General features: G+C 39.6%; 2 protein-coding genes across 2 annotated transcripts in view; one reads left to right on the top strand and one right to left on the bottom strand.

The window, feature by feature from the left end:
• The window catches only part of Gc (GC vitamin D binding protein), a 31,545-nt gene extending 20,514 nt beyond the window's left edge, over positions 1-11,031 (top strand). Inside the window, exons 9-13 of the mRNA XM_052735338.1 lie at positions 453-582; positions 1,038-1,135; positions 2,522-2,654; positions 6,423-6,482; positions 10,623-11,031. Of these exons, the coding sequence (XP_052591298.1) occupies positions 453-582; positions 1,038-1,135; positions 2,522-2,654; positions 6,423-6,458 (397 nt within the window). The 3' untranslated portion in view covers positions 6,459-6,482; positions 10,623-11,031. The remainder of the gene's footprint in view (positions 1-452; positions 583-1,037; positions 1,136-2,521; positions 2,655-6,422; positions 6,483-10,622) is intronic.
• The window catches only part of Npffr2 (neuropeptide FF receptor 2), a 160,643-nt gene that overhangs the window by 141,521 nt on the left and 2,723 nt on the right, over positions 1-16,399 (bottom strand). The gene's annotated exons all lie outside the window — the stretch shown is intronic.

Raw genomic sequence — 16,399 nt, 5'->3', positions numbered from 1 at the left:
TTCACATGCACACACATATGTTACAATAATAATTACAGAAAAACATGCCATGAATTTGAGAAAAAATAAGAGAGACACGAGAGGGGTTTTAGGAATGAGAAGGAAGGGGAAAAGATGTAATTATATTTTAAATAAAATTAAAATAAATTAACAAAAACCAAATAGTCAGGCATGTGAGTCCATGCCTGTCACCCCAGCACTAGGGAGACTGCGGCAGGAAGTGCAGAAGGGGGGTCCTAGGATGAAGGACCCACTCCACTGTGAGTTACAGAATGAACTGGGCTGCAGAGCAGGGCTGTCTCAAAGAAAACAACATGACAATCAGAAGCAAGATGTCCATACTGTCTCGGTAGATAGGTGGAATAGTAGTAGATAGTAGATGGGTCCCATCTCAGATTCTGAACTCCAGACGCACCTTGAAAAGCATCCCCTCCTTTTCTGTTTGACACCAGGTATACATTTGAACTAAGCAGAAGGACTCGCGTTCCAGAAGTATTCCTCAGCAAGGTGCTGGAGACCACCCTGAAATCCCTTAGTGAATGCTGTGATGCACAGGACTCTGCCGCTTGTTTCAGCACTCAGGTACACATCCCCAAGTTTCCTTATCAACAGTGGAGGCCAAAACTGCAGACTGAAGCTTAGGGATCAAACCTGGCAATCTTGCCCTGCAAGCTAGCAATCAAAATGTGGTTTATGGCATTTTTTCACTTACTAAGGAAAAAGGTCAAAAGAAGACTGATATTTCATTGTGTGGGAATTAAATAAAATTAAAATTGCAGTGGCCATTGAGTTACACTGGAGGACCACAATGCACATTGTTTGCCCATTGCCTGTTATCACTGCTATTTAGGGTGGAATATCCATAATAGAGATCATATATGACCTACAAAGCTGAAAACATTTATTAACTGGCTTTATGCAAAAAAAAAAAAGTTTGCTGATACCTGGTGCAGGGACATGGAAATCTGATCTAATGGCCTCACCTGGACAGTGTTCCCATGCAAGGAATGTTGATGTGCAATTTTTTTTCTTTACAGAGTCCCCTACTGAAGAAGCAACTAACTTCTTTCATTGAAAGGGGGCAGGAAATGTGTGCAGATTATTCTGAGAACACATTTACCGAGTACAAGAAAAAGTGAGTGGCTGGTTTCGTGGCTTCACCCTCCAAATGTGTCTGTCCTGTTTGTCTAACTCTGTGACTGAAAAGTACAAGTGAAAATTCAGGGCGTACTGAGTGAGAGATGAAGAAGGGCTGCAATGTTGAAAGTTTTAAAAGGTGATCAGAACTCTTTCCTCGAGTCCAGGGTATGCCACGGGCATGGGGTGAGTGGCCAATTAAAACACAGTCACAAGAATATAAATTATAAGTGATCTGAGGGGACTTAACTCAAAATGGAGACACGAACATATAGTTGGTCAATATTCAGGACCCTGGAGTTACCTGCCAATGTTTGTTCTCAGATAAGAACCAAGCTTTCATGCTGGCCCGATGTCAACCATCGCCAGCCTGTGATCCTTATGAACTGGAAGTAACAATGCTAATTATCAACAACATGGTACAATAGTTATTTTCTCAATTAAACGGGTGAGGAAGCATTTCCCTAAGTAGAAATTAACAATAAAATAATTGGCCATAATAATAAAAGACATGGTGTTGGGTTCTTAGGGGAAAAATCTCTAAAAAGATTGTGCTGTTTTCCACACAATTTAATAAATTTCCATTTTAAATCAGTTGGAATCCAGGTCTCAAGTAAACACACAGATTCACAAAAACATTTTCTTAAAGAACCCCAGAATAGGACATCTCCTCAGTGACCTCCATGAAGTGAAAGTGAAAAGTGTGAAAGTCTTATGCTTGGAAGTGTTATCACACCCTTTGGCCCTTATTGCTCACTACTGGTCTAGGCATGTATTTCTTGGAGAAAGTAATAAGCCAAGCTAAGTCGGCCACTCTGAAAGTGAAGGGACACCAAGATCATAGGTGGTACAAACTGGAAAATAGTGAGAGGCTTTCTCAAGTCCTATCACCATCTTGAAAATGAGTAAGTGAAACCCCTGGGAACAAGGGCCAAAGGACCCCACTCCCATTTCGGTTCATCTGAATAGTGAGCTCCAAACTGAGGCAACAAACTGAGGAGCAAGAGAAAGCATAAAACTTAAGTCAAGTCCTGTGAAGGATACCTTTTAAAGCAACTTGAAATTTAACGTTGGAGAAAGGTGAAAAGCCAGGGAAAATAGAAAAAGGCGTCACTTAATGTTGAGATAATGAGCTACTTCAAAAGAGACAATTGGCTTGCAAATTCAGTGGCATTTCTATGCTTGCTTGCACAAATTTGAACAAGTTATAGATTTCAGTTCTAACCTCAACACGCTCACTGAAAATCCATTTTACAAATAAGGTTTCCTAAGACAGGCAAGTATTTCTATTTCCATTGTACATGATCTGAAATAGCTGTTGTGGTGCTTAAGCAATGACCCTGCAATACCTCCAGCGAAACCTCACAGAGAACTGTTTTCTCAGACTGGCGGAGCGACTGAAGACAAACACACCCAACGCCTCTCCAAGAGAGCTGGAGGACATGATGGACAAGCGATCTGACTTCGCCTCCAAGTGCTGCTCCATCAACTCACCTCCTCTCTACTGCAGCTCACAGGTAGGAAAGCCTCACTCGCCTCTGCTTCTCAGGGCAAGAGTGTTCCAGAACTCCAATGCTTCGTCCCTGTTCTGAATGCTCCTGAAGTGTGTGCAGGTGAAAGGCTTTCTCGGAGTGGTGGTGACCTTGCTGGTTGTCTCAGTAAGGAAACTAAGAAAAATAGTTTCCAGGTTTTACTCAATCTATAGGTTAGAACCCACAATGGGTTCTAAAAATGAAAGTAGAGAGTAACAGTGCAAGCATCAGAGTCCAATTTACCTGGAACACATGCTACTTTATAGCATTGTGTTTCATGCATATATATGTGTGAGTGTAAATAATACATACACAGGCATACAGGCAGGTAGACTGATAAATAGAAATACTTGTAGAGAAATGATACCAGCCCATTTCTTGTATTTTAACTATAAAATGCTACATTTAATTTGTTTTAGTATAATAAGAAAATGGCCACATATTTACCATGAGACTTATTTTATGAAGAAATATTTTTAATGTTAAAATGTTAATCATTTTTAAATATTAGCCTTTCTTTTAGACACTATCAGTTGGCTCTCATTCTTCCCTATTCACTACTACAAAGGTGTCTTGGTTTTCTCCTGTAGGCCACAGTGGGAGGCTATACTGTGTTCTCTCTCTCTCTCTCTCTCTCTCTCTCTCTCTCTCTCTCTCTCTCTCTCTCTCTCTCTCTCTCTCTCTCAACTGAGATGTGAGAGAAGGGAGCCCAATTCAGCTGTGTTGCTTCAATAATGTTAGTCCTGAGCTTTACTGACTTCTGAGATATTGAATGATTATACTGGCATCTCAATCAATCAGTACTCGCCCTAACCCACCAGAAGATACATGTTGGTCACTGTCAGAACAGAGGGATCCCATTTGTTTACATTTCTCATTGTCCCTATTACTCTCCAAAAGTCATTTAAGGCATTTAGAAGAGACCAAAGGTCAGATCAACACTTTGCCTTGATTGAAGGTATGATAGTTCTGAGACATTTGATGTCCCCACTCCATTTCTGGACCTTGGTGAGAATAATTCAGCAAAACACATCTGCCTCATGGAGTCAGAAAACTGCTACTATTGATGGAGTTGTTCACTAGAATCCAGCTAACAGAAACAGATGCCAACAGCCAAGTAGGAGCTAGGCTGACAATTTCAGTGATGTGCTTTCCACCTGCTCTTTCCCAGTGCATACTCTCCATGGCATACCCACCTTAGGTTAGTATGTTCCTCAGTAAAGACTTTTTGATATGTTAAACAGAATCAATAGCTCTCTGCATAAACATTTATAGAATAACCTAAAGCAACCATGTACATTAAAATCCATGTTACAGATGGATAAGATGAAGCAGGTCCTATACTGTTCTAGAAACCAGTGTTTGTTCTTACCAGTTTCCTGCTCCTTTTCTTCCAGCCACTATCATAGACTCCAGCTCCAATTTAGCCAGTCATGACAAAAGCCAAGTCTTTACGTCAGAAAATAGTTACTGACTGAAAATCCAAACTTACTATTGTTAAAATATTAATAGCAAGAACTGCATCTGGTTGGTAGTATTCACTCTAACTTTCGTCTAATTCTTTACCTTGAATCAGTCCCTATCTCCTTTTTGCTAAATCTTTCCAATTTATACTAGAGTTGTTTTTCCTTGTGTCAAAACTAATAAATATGATACTTTAAATACTTCTTAGAGTTTTCTTTCTCCTTTCTCTTATTATTTTCTTGGCCAACAGTATGTCCTCTGATTCCCTATACCTTCTCTGAATTACTCAACTCCTATGTCAGAACTGTTGCTGTAACTGTGTTGGTAATGGTATGGTACCACCAGAAGCTAGACCATGCCACTACCAAGGCAGTCACACCAACAGTCCTTCTTGCTAACCTTGACAAACATCCTTCAGTCCTCATCAGCCTCCTCTGTGAAACATGTGGTACCCACAACTATTCCTTCCTCTTTGAGGTAATGTACTGTGTGTGTGTGCTCATGTGTGCGTGCATATGTGCTCTGGTGTCCCTGTGGATGTGTGTGCATTTTGATTAGGCTATACTGGCTGGCTAACAAGTTCCACCCTCCCATCTACATGTGTGCCACCATATCCAGCTTTGTATGCAGGGTCTGGGACTTAAACTCAAGTCCTTGTGCTGATGTGGCAAGCACTTTACTCCCTGAGCTGTCTTCCCAGCCCCTTAATACACTTTCTATGGCCTCCATGTTAGCATTCTCTATTGTTGGTCTATGATCTTCCTTTCTTGTTCTATTTTATATTTTCTTCATCCTCTCCTTACTCCTTAAATTTCCATTTTGCACGGTTTGTCTTTGATTGTCAAGTCCGTGATACAACATTTTCCTAAGTGTTCTCCTCTCTGTGAGTGCTGTTAGTGTCTAAACAGCCACCTCTAGCCAATACCTTGCCTCTCTGCACCAAGCTCTCTGTACAACCATTTATGGTGATCTCTTCTCATCACATGATTGCTTATAGCACAATGAACTCATTCACAGCATAACCAAAATCCAAAATCCTCCCATCTAAAACCTCTGTGCTTCACAAACTGATGATTCATATCAGCATCATTTACCCATTGTCTCCAAATGACAATTTAGTGATACTTAATTTCTCATCTTTTTCTATATATACCAAATCAAATCCTGAGTCCTGCCACCTCTGCCTTCTAAATATTCCCCAGTCCCCATCCTATATTTTTCAACATTCTTGTCCTAGTTTCCTGTAGTCTGTCCCCTGGATTATACATTCACAACTGACCTCACAAATCCATTCTGATTCCACTTCCTCACACAATCCCATCTCTATGCTGACATCACAATAAACTATATAAAAAAAAAACAAGGCTAATATATTCATCCAGTGGTGCTTCCTTGTTTCCATATCGAAGTCTGATTTTATTTCCTTTTATTCTTACAATCAAGAGATTTTGATCCTTGATTTTCTCTGCAGCCAGACCTCCTATGACTATTTCTGTGCCTCTGTGACACTCTCCTGAACTACTTTCAATCTTCCAAACATTAAATTTGCTCTCTTCCCTTACCCCACTGTGTGCAGATAATGACTAACCCCAATTGCTGTTTCTTTCACCAGGCTTTAAGGTTAAGAATAGAATCGGCACCTCTAGGACTCCATGTGCACAAAGCAAGCTCCTCTGTTATCTGTTCTGTGCACTCACTAATTAGCACTTCTTAAATTCTATTGTTGTTCTTAAATTCTATAATGAAAAACTTGTATTATCATTATAATCTTATCCATTGACAAGTGCAAATGCTGTGCACTGCTGGGGGATGTCTTTCTGTATGCTGTGAATATATATTGTTCCTATTGGTTAATAAATAATAAAAATAAATAAGCTGCATTTGCCTATGGAAAGGCAGCTTAGAGGTAGGCAGGAAATCCAAGGAGAGAGACAGGAAAGAAAAAGGCAGAGTCTAGAGAGACACCAGCACCACCAGGAGAAGCAAGATATGAAAGTACCAGTAAGCCACGGCCACATGGCAACTTATAGATAAATAGAAATGGGTTAAATTATAAGAGCTAGCTAGCAAGAAGCCTGCCATAGGCCATACAGTTTGTAAATACTGTAAGCCTCTGTATGTTTACTTGGGTACAACTGGCTGCAGACCTAGGGTGACAGAGATTTGTCTGGACCGCAAGGCAGGACAGGTGGGACCAGAGAAACCCTCCAACTACAGTGTATCTTCCACATGATTTAACCTACAAGTAAAGTGCTTGATAAATTACAGAACATTCTTTTTCATCATCAGATTGATGCTGAAATGAGAGACATCCTGCAGTCCTGATGCAGTGCATATGAACTGTCTTGGGTAAGTACATTTAAAACACATCATCAAGGAATCTAGAATTTTATCACATATTTTATAAATCATAGAATAGGATGCAAACTTTACCCTACTTATCTATTCTATTTATTATCCATTCCAATTCATTTTTCAGTTGAGCATAGTAAGCCTTGAGGAAAGCTTCAGTACTTATAGATGTACACAGATAACTTCTGACATATTTAATAATAATTCCAGATTCTCAGATACCCAGCCTCATACTTCATCCATCATAATGCCATTATCTAGGATAATGATACCATAAATGTCATGGAAGGGATCCTGGTGTACATCAAGAGGAAAAACAGTTTAAAGATAAGGTCATCAAGCATTAAAATTCTCAGCAGAGTTCTGCAGCTCAGCACTACTTGCTTCCTTCAGATATTATGCTTTCAATCATTTAAAAGTGACCAATGAAGATATTTAGACTGCAAAACTCTAATTGTACATAACCCATGCTTTAAACTGAAGGTGATCTCAACTCTACGCCCTTCAACAAAAGTTCTTTTCTCAGTTCAATTGTGTTCATTAAAAACTAATACAGCTGAGATTTTTAAATGTTATAAACAATGATTTTGACTTGTGTTAGTCAGGCTTTTCATGAAATTGGGCAAAGAAACTCATTTCTAGAACCATCGAATCTAAATTAAAAACCCCACTCCATTTTTCTGTCTTTGCCAGCTTGAACCAATCGATCCATATTCCATACAGCTCATATTTCATTCTTTATAAATGAAAATTTAAGTATCTACTTCAGTGTTAGTGTCTATTAAACATAATAAAGTAAATATCAGCAGGGATGCTAGCAAGAGCGTTCATTGCCCCTGCTGCTTCTATTCCTAAAATTCAAAACCCAGACAAACAGCAAAGTCAGTTCTCTACCTTCTGGAGAATAGAACTCAAAATACAAGTTATTCATGCTGTATGTGTTATAGAATTAAAACAGTATCTGGACCATTGCTGATACATTATCTACACCCCCTTTTAAATGAACTCAGTTTCCCTTCATCACAATCCATGCGTGAGAATTTCTATAGACTGAAAATTCAAGTACATTATGTCTACTTCACAAGCCACCCTTCAAGGCATCTGAAGCTTTAATTAAGAATCAAGGTTGTTTAGAAAGCCTTCTGATCATTTCAGTTTAAATCTGTTTTCACCAAGCTGTTTTTTCTCCAGTAACTCAGAGCACATTTTCTCAAAGTTTTAGGAAGATAGATTTAGCTTCTCAGAGGACACTTAGAAACAGGAGAAAATATCCATCTAGGAAAGCAAAGTAGGGTGGATGAGATGGTTCAGCATGTAAAGGTGCTTGTTGTTAAACTTGATGAGCCCTGTTGATCCCCCAGCCCAACATGGTGGACTCCTACCAGTTGACCTTCACTCAAATACATCATGGCCCATGAGCTCACCATATACACAAAATAAATAAGTATATTTTGAACAGAAAACAAAGTAAAAAACATGAAACTAATTATATTTAAAGAGATTTTCTTTTAACCTAACAGCTTTCAGGAATATTTTAATGTTAACTAAATAAAGGGATAAACTCAATTTTAACATAGTAATACATCAATGAAAATTCCAAAATGCTGATTATTCTAGTTAATAGTCATTATTTTTATCTTTTATAGATATTTTGTGCCATTTCCCCTCAATTAGTATTTTTCTTTAACCTTTAAATAATCTTTAAATTTCTGTACTATCATTATTTGACCATTGGAATGCATTTTGATCACCTGAATAAAAACTCAAAAATCATTTACACCATTCTGTAAATTTCTACAAAATGCATTGAACATTTCTAAACCAATTTTAGCCATGTCTTGCTGGTCATAAACACAATCTGGGATAAAGAGCTACTAATGATCAACTGTATCAAGATGGTTTTGTGGCTCTGAGAAAGAATTACACCTTATTCACAAGGTTATAGGACTGAGGTATCATGTCCAGAATATGATACTGCATCCTAAACTTTCCTATTAAATTTCATACAACACCCAGTACACTGTGATTCTTGGGCTCTAGGAAAAATACTGTGGTACTATGGAATAACTCTGGAGGCATTCCACTAACAGGAAACTACCCTGAGATGACTGAGTCCTGAGATAGACATTCTGTACCCAGTTTCGCAGTCAATGATACCAGCAGAAATATTGAGTATTTCCCCCTAAACAGGCCAGTCTTTTCATCACATCTTAAATTGGAAGATACTCATTTTTTTTTTCGGCGATTCTGACACCCTAACACTGTTAAGGAAACTTTGACTGGGCACGTAACACTTTTTCAATGAAAGCCCACTAGTGCCCAGCTAGAGATTGAATAGAAGCTGAAATAGTTTGTCTCTACATGTTCTCATCCCTAGTTACATCTCTGATACAGTCAACAGACACATTCTATTTCCTGCTTTAAAAGTGTTATCATAACTGGAGTGTTCATCTTGACATTTGTTTTCTTAGGAAAGCCTTCAGGGCCCCAACGTGATTCTCTATTGAGGAGGGAGGAAGTTTTTCAATCTAATAAAACAAGGCATTTTTTCTTTCTGGAGGAAATTAGAGTTCCCTGGAATGCAAAGATAAAAGAGTTCTTTTACCTTGTAGGTGAAAAATATTCTAGATACCTGAATCACACCTTGCACAGACTGCTCACAGTGTGACAGAGACCTAAGAAATGACATTAAGAGCATGTTCATAACTTCTGTCACATCCTCTCTCCAAGGGATAACCTCAGTGAATAAAGTCGCAGATGAAGATTTTCTTCCTGCTATCTTAGAAAAGAAACAGAACAAGGGCAAATGAATTTTGTCATAATACAAACAAGATTTTTTGTAAATAAATACACACACACACACACACACACACACACACACACACACACACACACACACATAAAAAAGCAAACAAAAACCAACAACCCAACAACAGCAGCAACAAAACGACCAAACCCAGAAAAAGACCCATCCCATGCTCAACAATGTCTTACTGAAATAAAAACCACTGAACTGATCTCTCAACTCCATGACCAGGGGCATTAGAATTCAGCTTCCCGCAAATGTAACAAAATACCTGAAATCATCAACTTATTTAAAAAAATAGGTTGATTTCATCTCACTGTCTGAGGTGTCCCAGCTCATAAGTTTCATGGAGTGCCATTGCTTTTCGGCCTTTGTGCAGATGGCAGATGGCAGTGGAGGGGAGCATGTGGCACAGAGAATTGCTAACCTCATGGTTAGGAATCAAAGGGAGAAAAAGGAAGAAGCCGGGAGGGCCTAGTATCCCATTGTCCTCTTTAAGAATACCTATCCTTAATGACCTAAGGACCTCCTACTGCACTCCACTCTTCCAAGGGTCCATCTCTTCCCTTGGGACCTGTCTAGTTAAGGTGTCTATTGCTGTGATGAAATGCTGTGACCAAAATAAGTTAGGGAGGAAAGGTTTTTATTCAGCTTACACTTTCACATCATTGTTCATCATCATGAGAAGTCAGGACAGGACCTCAAGCAGGGAAAGAATCTAAAGGCAGGAGCTGATGCAGAGGCCATGGAGGAGTGCCGCTTACTGACTTTGCTCCTCATGACTTGCTCAGCCTGCTTTCTTATAGCACCCAGGACTAACAGCCCAAGAATGGCCCCATCCACAATGGGGTAGGCCCTCCTGCATCAATCACTAATTAAGAAAATGCCCTACAGGTTTGCCTACATTCAGATCTTATAGAGACATGTTATAGAGACCTCTCAACTGAGGTTCTCTCCTCTCAGATGACTTTATCTTGTGTCAAGTTGACATAAAATTAGCCAGCATAGGACCACATGACCTTTGTGGGACAGTCAACACCCAAACCACAACCAGGGCTCTTTTATCCATTGTTTCTCTTTTGCTCTGACAGTGATTATTCCCATAGAGCAGACAGTCACACAGGCCTCACTAGATTGTGTATGCAATAAGGATAACTTTTGCTTTGGGTATTGGGAATTTCTTACTTGTAATCCCTCATTCCCAAAATGGACTATAAAGGACAAATGGGTCATGCTAGACAGTTTTATGCTTACTATAAAGATCAAAAGAATATGGCCTTGTATGCATCTGATGTTTCTCAAATGCACCATTTATCCCCATTTTCTCACAGATCTAGAACTGGACCAGCCTGGAAAATAGCCACTGGTAGCCAAATCTGAGCCAAGCCACTGAGCTTCCAGGAAGACCACCAAGATCATTCCATTTTTCCCAGCTACAATGTTTGTGATGAATTATAAAAATAAATAAATAAATAAATTGGAATATAGTGCAAAGCCTAAGTACACTGGAGAGTGATGCTGCTGTTCTAGCCAGCCACAGATGCCAGGCTTCTCACTAGATCTCTGCTATTTCTCTGAAACACTTCCAACATGAGCATCACCTCTGCAATCCCCAGCAGGCTCTACTCCATTCCCTGACTGTTCTTTCAGACTTCGTATGCACCATTAAAGAAAAGTTAGCCTTCTTGCTAACAAACAGCCTGAGATATCACACTCCTTAAAAGAAAAACAAAACACCACCTGGACCACCCTCTCAGGTCCAGCTATGAGCTTCAGCAGTTAATTTTGTAATATCTATCTGCCTTGCAGATGAAACTTCTCCTCAGCTTGAAAGGAGAGGAGAAGCATGTTTTTTTTTTTGTTTGTTTGTTTTAATTTTGGTTTGGGTTTTTACCTTTGCTAATGACTCCTGAAAGCCATTTAGCAAGGTAAGTTCTAGAATATCACAAAATTTCAGCTTACCATGTACTTACTTTCCATTTACCATGTACTTAAAATATGCATGAATTTCTATGTGTGTGTTCTCTGCTCAGGGAAAATAAAGGTGCCCTGATTCTTTATTCTTCCTGGAAGAAAAACGTATTTTTGGAATAACTATATCTGTGAAGCTAAAAAAAAAAAAAAAAAAAAAAGGAAAAAGCCAAGGAAAACATTCTCTAGAGTTAATCGCACTGGAAAATTTGAATTCACCTCATGGCAGATGTGGTTAAACAGTAAAAGCGAAAAGTGTTCTACGGCATATATAATCAGGATTAAGTTAAGCACAATCAACTCTGCCACTCTTCAGTGTTCTAAGTCCAGCAGGAGAACTTCATTCATCAAACCAAGCGAAGTGCCTGCACTTTTACCAAGGGAATGAACCGCCTGTGCCCTGCCGCCTCTGTGGCAGAAAGTGTGTGGGATACAAAGGTTCCAAAATGAGAAACTGACTTCAAATGGAGTTCTTGAGATGCCCCAACGTCAAAAAACCAACTAGCCACAGACAGACAACATTTCAGACATTTGAAAAATCCTCTCACAAAAACAAAGCCTTTCTAAAGTCTCAAATAACTCGAAGTAGTAGAGCATTGATAAAATGAGAAGACAGACTCCAAAAAGAACTAGTGCTCAGCAGGGCAGTGGTGGAGCACACCTTTAATCCCAGCACTAGGGAGGCAGAGACATGTGGATCTCTGAGTTTGAGGCCAGCCTGGTCTACAGAGAAAGTTCCAGGACAGCCAGGGCTACATGGAGAAAAGCTGTCTTGACAAACAAAACAAAAAAGGAACTAGAGCTCAAGGTCATAGGAAGCAAAAGGCAGGACAGACATACCTCCAATTAACATTCCGTGGAAGTTTTGTGGGCATATCTGAAGGACAGATTCTTAAATCAAATTTGTTCTGGAATTTTACCTCTTCTTTGGAGAGCCGTAATTTACTCTATATAAGTCATCATTTCCCAAATTTATTTATCTGCCAGCCCCCTTGTGTGAGTACTGCCCAGAATTATTGCTCTGTCAATTTTTGAGAAATCGTGCCCTGTTTTTAGATGAGAAATAATATTCACAAATCATTTATGTGTGAACTGCTGCAACCTGCTCCAGTTTACTCAGGTATTTTAGGCTTGATCAGATAGAACTGAGTACTGATACCCAAGTACTTTTGTCACTAAGGAGTCAATAAATTTGACACAGCTGACTAAAATGGTGTTTTCACTAGTTTTATTGAACTCATCTTTACTGTGCTTTGTTGTATTAAGAATATTAAGTGTTCCATCACTTTAGTAGGAGTGTTAGGTTTCAGTCTTATGTCTGTGTTCATGCCCTTGCTGTTCCACTTCCTGTGAAGCAGTTGTCTTTTGGTAGGATACCCCTAAATGCTGTCCAACATTAAGGGACGATTTTTCATTTTCCATCTACTGTCAACCATAGGTGATTCCAAGAGGTAATTTGTTTTCTTGTCTGAGTCCTCACTATATCACAAGGAAACAAAACTCGATTGTGTTTCTAAGAATGACAAAAGTTGTACCAAGGTTCTCCTAGGAAATGACAAAGGATAGATTGGATTTAAGGTATGGGCTTATCCCATTGTGAAGCTGGTAAGTCTGCCATCCACAGGGCAGGCTGACAGTGTAGACACGGGGGAAGGATGTCCACGTTACAGATGAGGTAGAATTCTTCCGTGCATGGAAACTTGTTTCATCTCTTAAGAGCTACAATGAGTTGAATGTCCATCTTCTTTAAGTTGACTGATGGTAAATGTTAATCTGACTGCAATACCTAGCTTCAGCTTTCACCAAATTCTCACCAAAGCCTGCACAGTGGGTAAGAGCACTGGCTGTTCTTCCAGAGGTCCTGAGTTCAATTCCCAGCAACTACACGGTGGTTCACAACCATCTGTAATGAGATCTGGTTCCCTCTTCTGGCCTGCAGGCATACATGCAGACAGAACACTGTATACACAATAAATAATACATTTTTTTCAAAAAAAAATTCAACTAGTGTTCAAGCTCTCTACTGCTGTCCTTTGTAGAGTTTAGTCTTTTACACTGTAGCACTCAGTCACTGTGCTTTTTGGATGCTTAGGTCATCACATAGATGACTCTTACACATGACCCTAATGGTCTTAAACGCTCTCCACAAGGGTTAGTTTATTATTATCTCATGATGAAATTCTTCAGAAGCAAGGTTCCCTATTCTGGAGATTTAGATTTTGAAACATGGGAAAAGCTTTTATGTCATTTAATTCAAGGACGATAATCCCAAGTAACACAAGAATTTGATCAGATTTGACATTTATCAATTTCCATTGGGATAGAGATAGCTAGAAGGAAACAAGGGTTTGGAAAAGAAGGGTTTGGAAGGTTGTTTGTTAAGTCTCTGGACCCTTTACAGAGCCCTGCCTGTAACAGGACCCTGCCTCACATTAGAATCATATGGAGAATTGAACAGAAATACAAAATATCCTCTCCCAAGCATCACCGCTGAGATTAAGATTTGATCCCTGTGCCACCATAATCCCTGAGAACAGCCAATTCATGGCTCTCATCTGTTGTCTAAGTGGCTGATAACACTTCAGCAAGGGTGAACTGATGGGGTTGCATTATCTGTAGCTGCCACTGCACTGCATTTTTAATATTCTTTTCCTTAGTGACAGGGTGACAATTTCACCTTCCACTAAGTATTCCCAATTGTGGGTAATAAAATAAAAATATTTCCTTTTCCGAAGGCTGTTTCATACTTGTTTATTTCTTCCAAGATTTTAAAAATGCCTTTTCCTATTAGAAAAGCACCTAATTACAATCTCTCTTTCCACCCATCATTCCAACAGCACTACTATTTATAACTTAAGCATACTAGCAAGTATCTGCTACCTGGGTGGAGATTTTTATACTTTTCTAGCCCTTAAGAAAGTTTTTAACGTCTAAATTAAATGCCTGGCTCCACGGTCTTCAACATCAGAAGAATGGGTTTGCTGTATTACACCTGTTGTATGCTGTGCTATAAAGACTCCTAACTTGCCTAGTTCAAATAAAACTCTTTGCCTCCACCTTGTGGATGACATGTCTAAATGCAGGTAACTACAGAAAGGGATTCTGAAATGAGATCTTTTCCATTATTCTACATTTTGCTTATTCTTTTTTGTTTGTTTGTTTTGTTTTGTTTTCTCGAGACAGGGTTTCTCTATGTAGTTTTGGAACCTGTCCTGGAACTCACTCTGTAGCCCAGGCTGGCCTCGAACTCACAGAGATCCACCTGCCTCTGCCTCCCGAGTGCTGGGATTAAAGGCATGCGCCACCATCACCCCACTAATTTTACTTATTCTTAAAATGAGTATACAAAGTATTATGCTTGATTAATTTGTTTTGTGGGTTCTCTGTTCTCCTCTTCTCCCAGTCCCCTCAGCCTTCCTGGTTGCCTGGTTACCCTTCCACCCCTGTCGTCTCCTTTCAGCGTTTATGTCATATGTAGTCTATTCTCCCCACTTCCTCAATACCTCCTTTCCTCCTGCCTTCATCCTTCCTAGTTTCATAACCTGCACCCATATTTATACACACACACACACACACATATATATATGATTTAGTGTTAGCTGTTTTATTAAGATCTATTTTAACATTTATATAATTATGGTGTGCATGTATATGTATACACAACATATAACTTATATATAAATATGTTAAAACATATCTTAATAAAACAGTCAACACCAAATCATTTGAAATGCATTTTTCATAATAATTTGCAGCTAACAGGAAAGTTCTAACATTTATTCTCTTTGATTCATTTTAATAATTTTTGTCAATTTGACCACTTTTTTACACATACACCAAATGTATTCTGTTGTGGAATATTAGTTTAAGGTGTATTACACTTGTTTGTGCTGCGGAATATTTATTTAATGATGCAAAGATGTGCTGCATTCTTTTGTGTCGCATTTGTTTAACTCTGCGAAGCTGTGTTACTGTGCCTAAAACACCTGATGGTCTAATAAGGAGCTGAACGGCCAACAGCAAGGCAGAAAGGATAGGTGGGGCTGGCAGGCAGAGAGAATAAAGAGGAGAAATGTGGGAGGGAGGGAGTGGGAAGACACTGCCCACTGCCCGCCAAACCCCTTTAAGCCTGTCCATCAACCCCAGACAACACCCCCACCCCTGGGCCCCATATCTCAGCCTACTAATTTGGAAGAAGTCTTTGGCTTTACCAGAGGCCGGGCAGGATCTAGGAACCCCATGTAAGACACTGCCCACCACCAGCTAAAACTCCTTAAAACCTGCCCAACAAACCCAGACTGTTCCCCCAACCTGGGCTCCATACTAGGGCCCAAAGCCCCAGCAGCCTTATGGGAGGCCAGGCTGGTCCTGGGAACACCAGGTAAGACACTGTGTACCACCCACAAAAACCCTTTAAAGCCTGCCCAACAACCCCAGCCCACCTACCCCCCTCCATATCCTGGTCTACAACGTTGGGAGATTTCTGCTTTACCAGAAGCCAGGCTGGACCTAGGGACCCCTAGCCCCAATAAACCCAGAGAGAACGCCCTACTGGACCTGAAGACACACTATTCACCAGAACCCTCAGCCATTTAGGTCAGAAGACTAGGGGGGAAAGAGAAACAAAGGAAGAAAACATTCATCTAACAAAGACAAATGCAGGAATCAACACCCAGACCTATAATCATTCCCAAATCCAGATGCCTAAACACCAGTGTAAGACATAATCAATAACAAAAAGGCAACATGACATCACCAGAGCCCAGCTATGCTACAGCAACAAGACCTGAACTATCTAGCACAGCTGAAGCACAAGAAAATGACCTTAAAAATTACTTTATGAAGATGATAGCGGTCCTTAAGGAGGATACGAACAAATCCCTTAAAGAAATTGAGGAAAAGACAAACAAGAAATTGGAAGAAATCAATAAATCACCAAAATAAATTCAAACAAACAAACAGATAACGGAAACTATTCAAGACCTGAAAATGGAAATAGAAGCAATAAAGAAAACACAAATGGAGGGAATCCTGAACTGGAAACTCTTGGTAAGCAAACAGGAACTATAGATGCAAGCATCACCAACGGAATAAAAGAGATGGAAGAGAATCTCAGGCATTGAAGATGCAATAGGGG

The sequence above is a fragment of the Peromyscus californicus genome, unplaced genomic scaffold (assembly GCF_007827085.1).
Source record: "Peromyscus californicus insignis strain IS unplaced genomic scaffold, ASM782708v3 Scaffold_13__1_contigs__length_99412109, whole genome shotgun sequence".
Classification (NCBI taxonomy): domain Eukaryota; kingdom Metazoa; phylum Chordata; class Mammalia; order Rodentia; family Cricetidae; genus Peromyscus; species Peromyscus californicus.
This window is presented reverse-complemented; position numbering and strand designations above follow the sequence as displayed.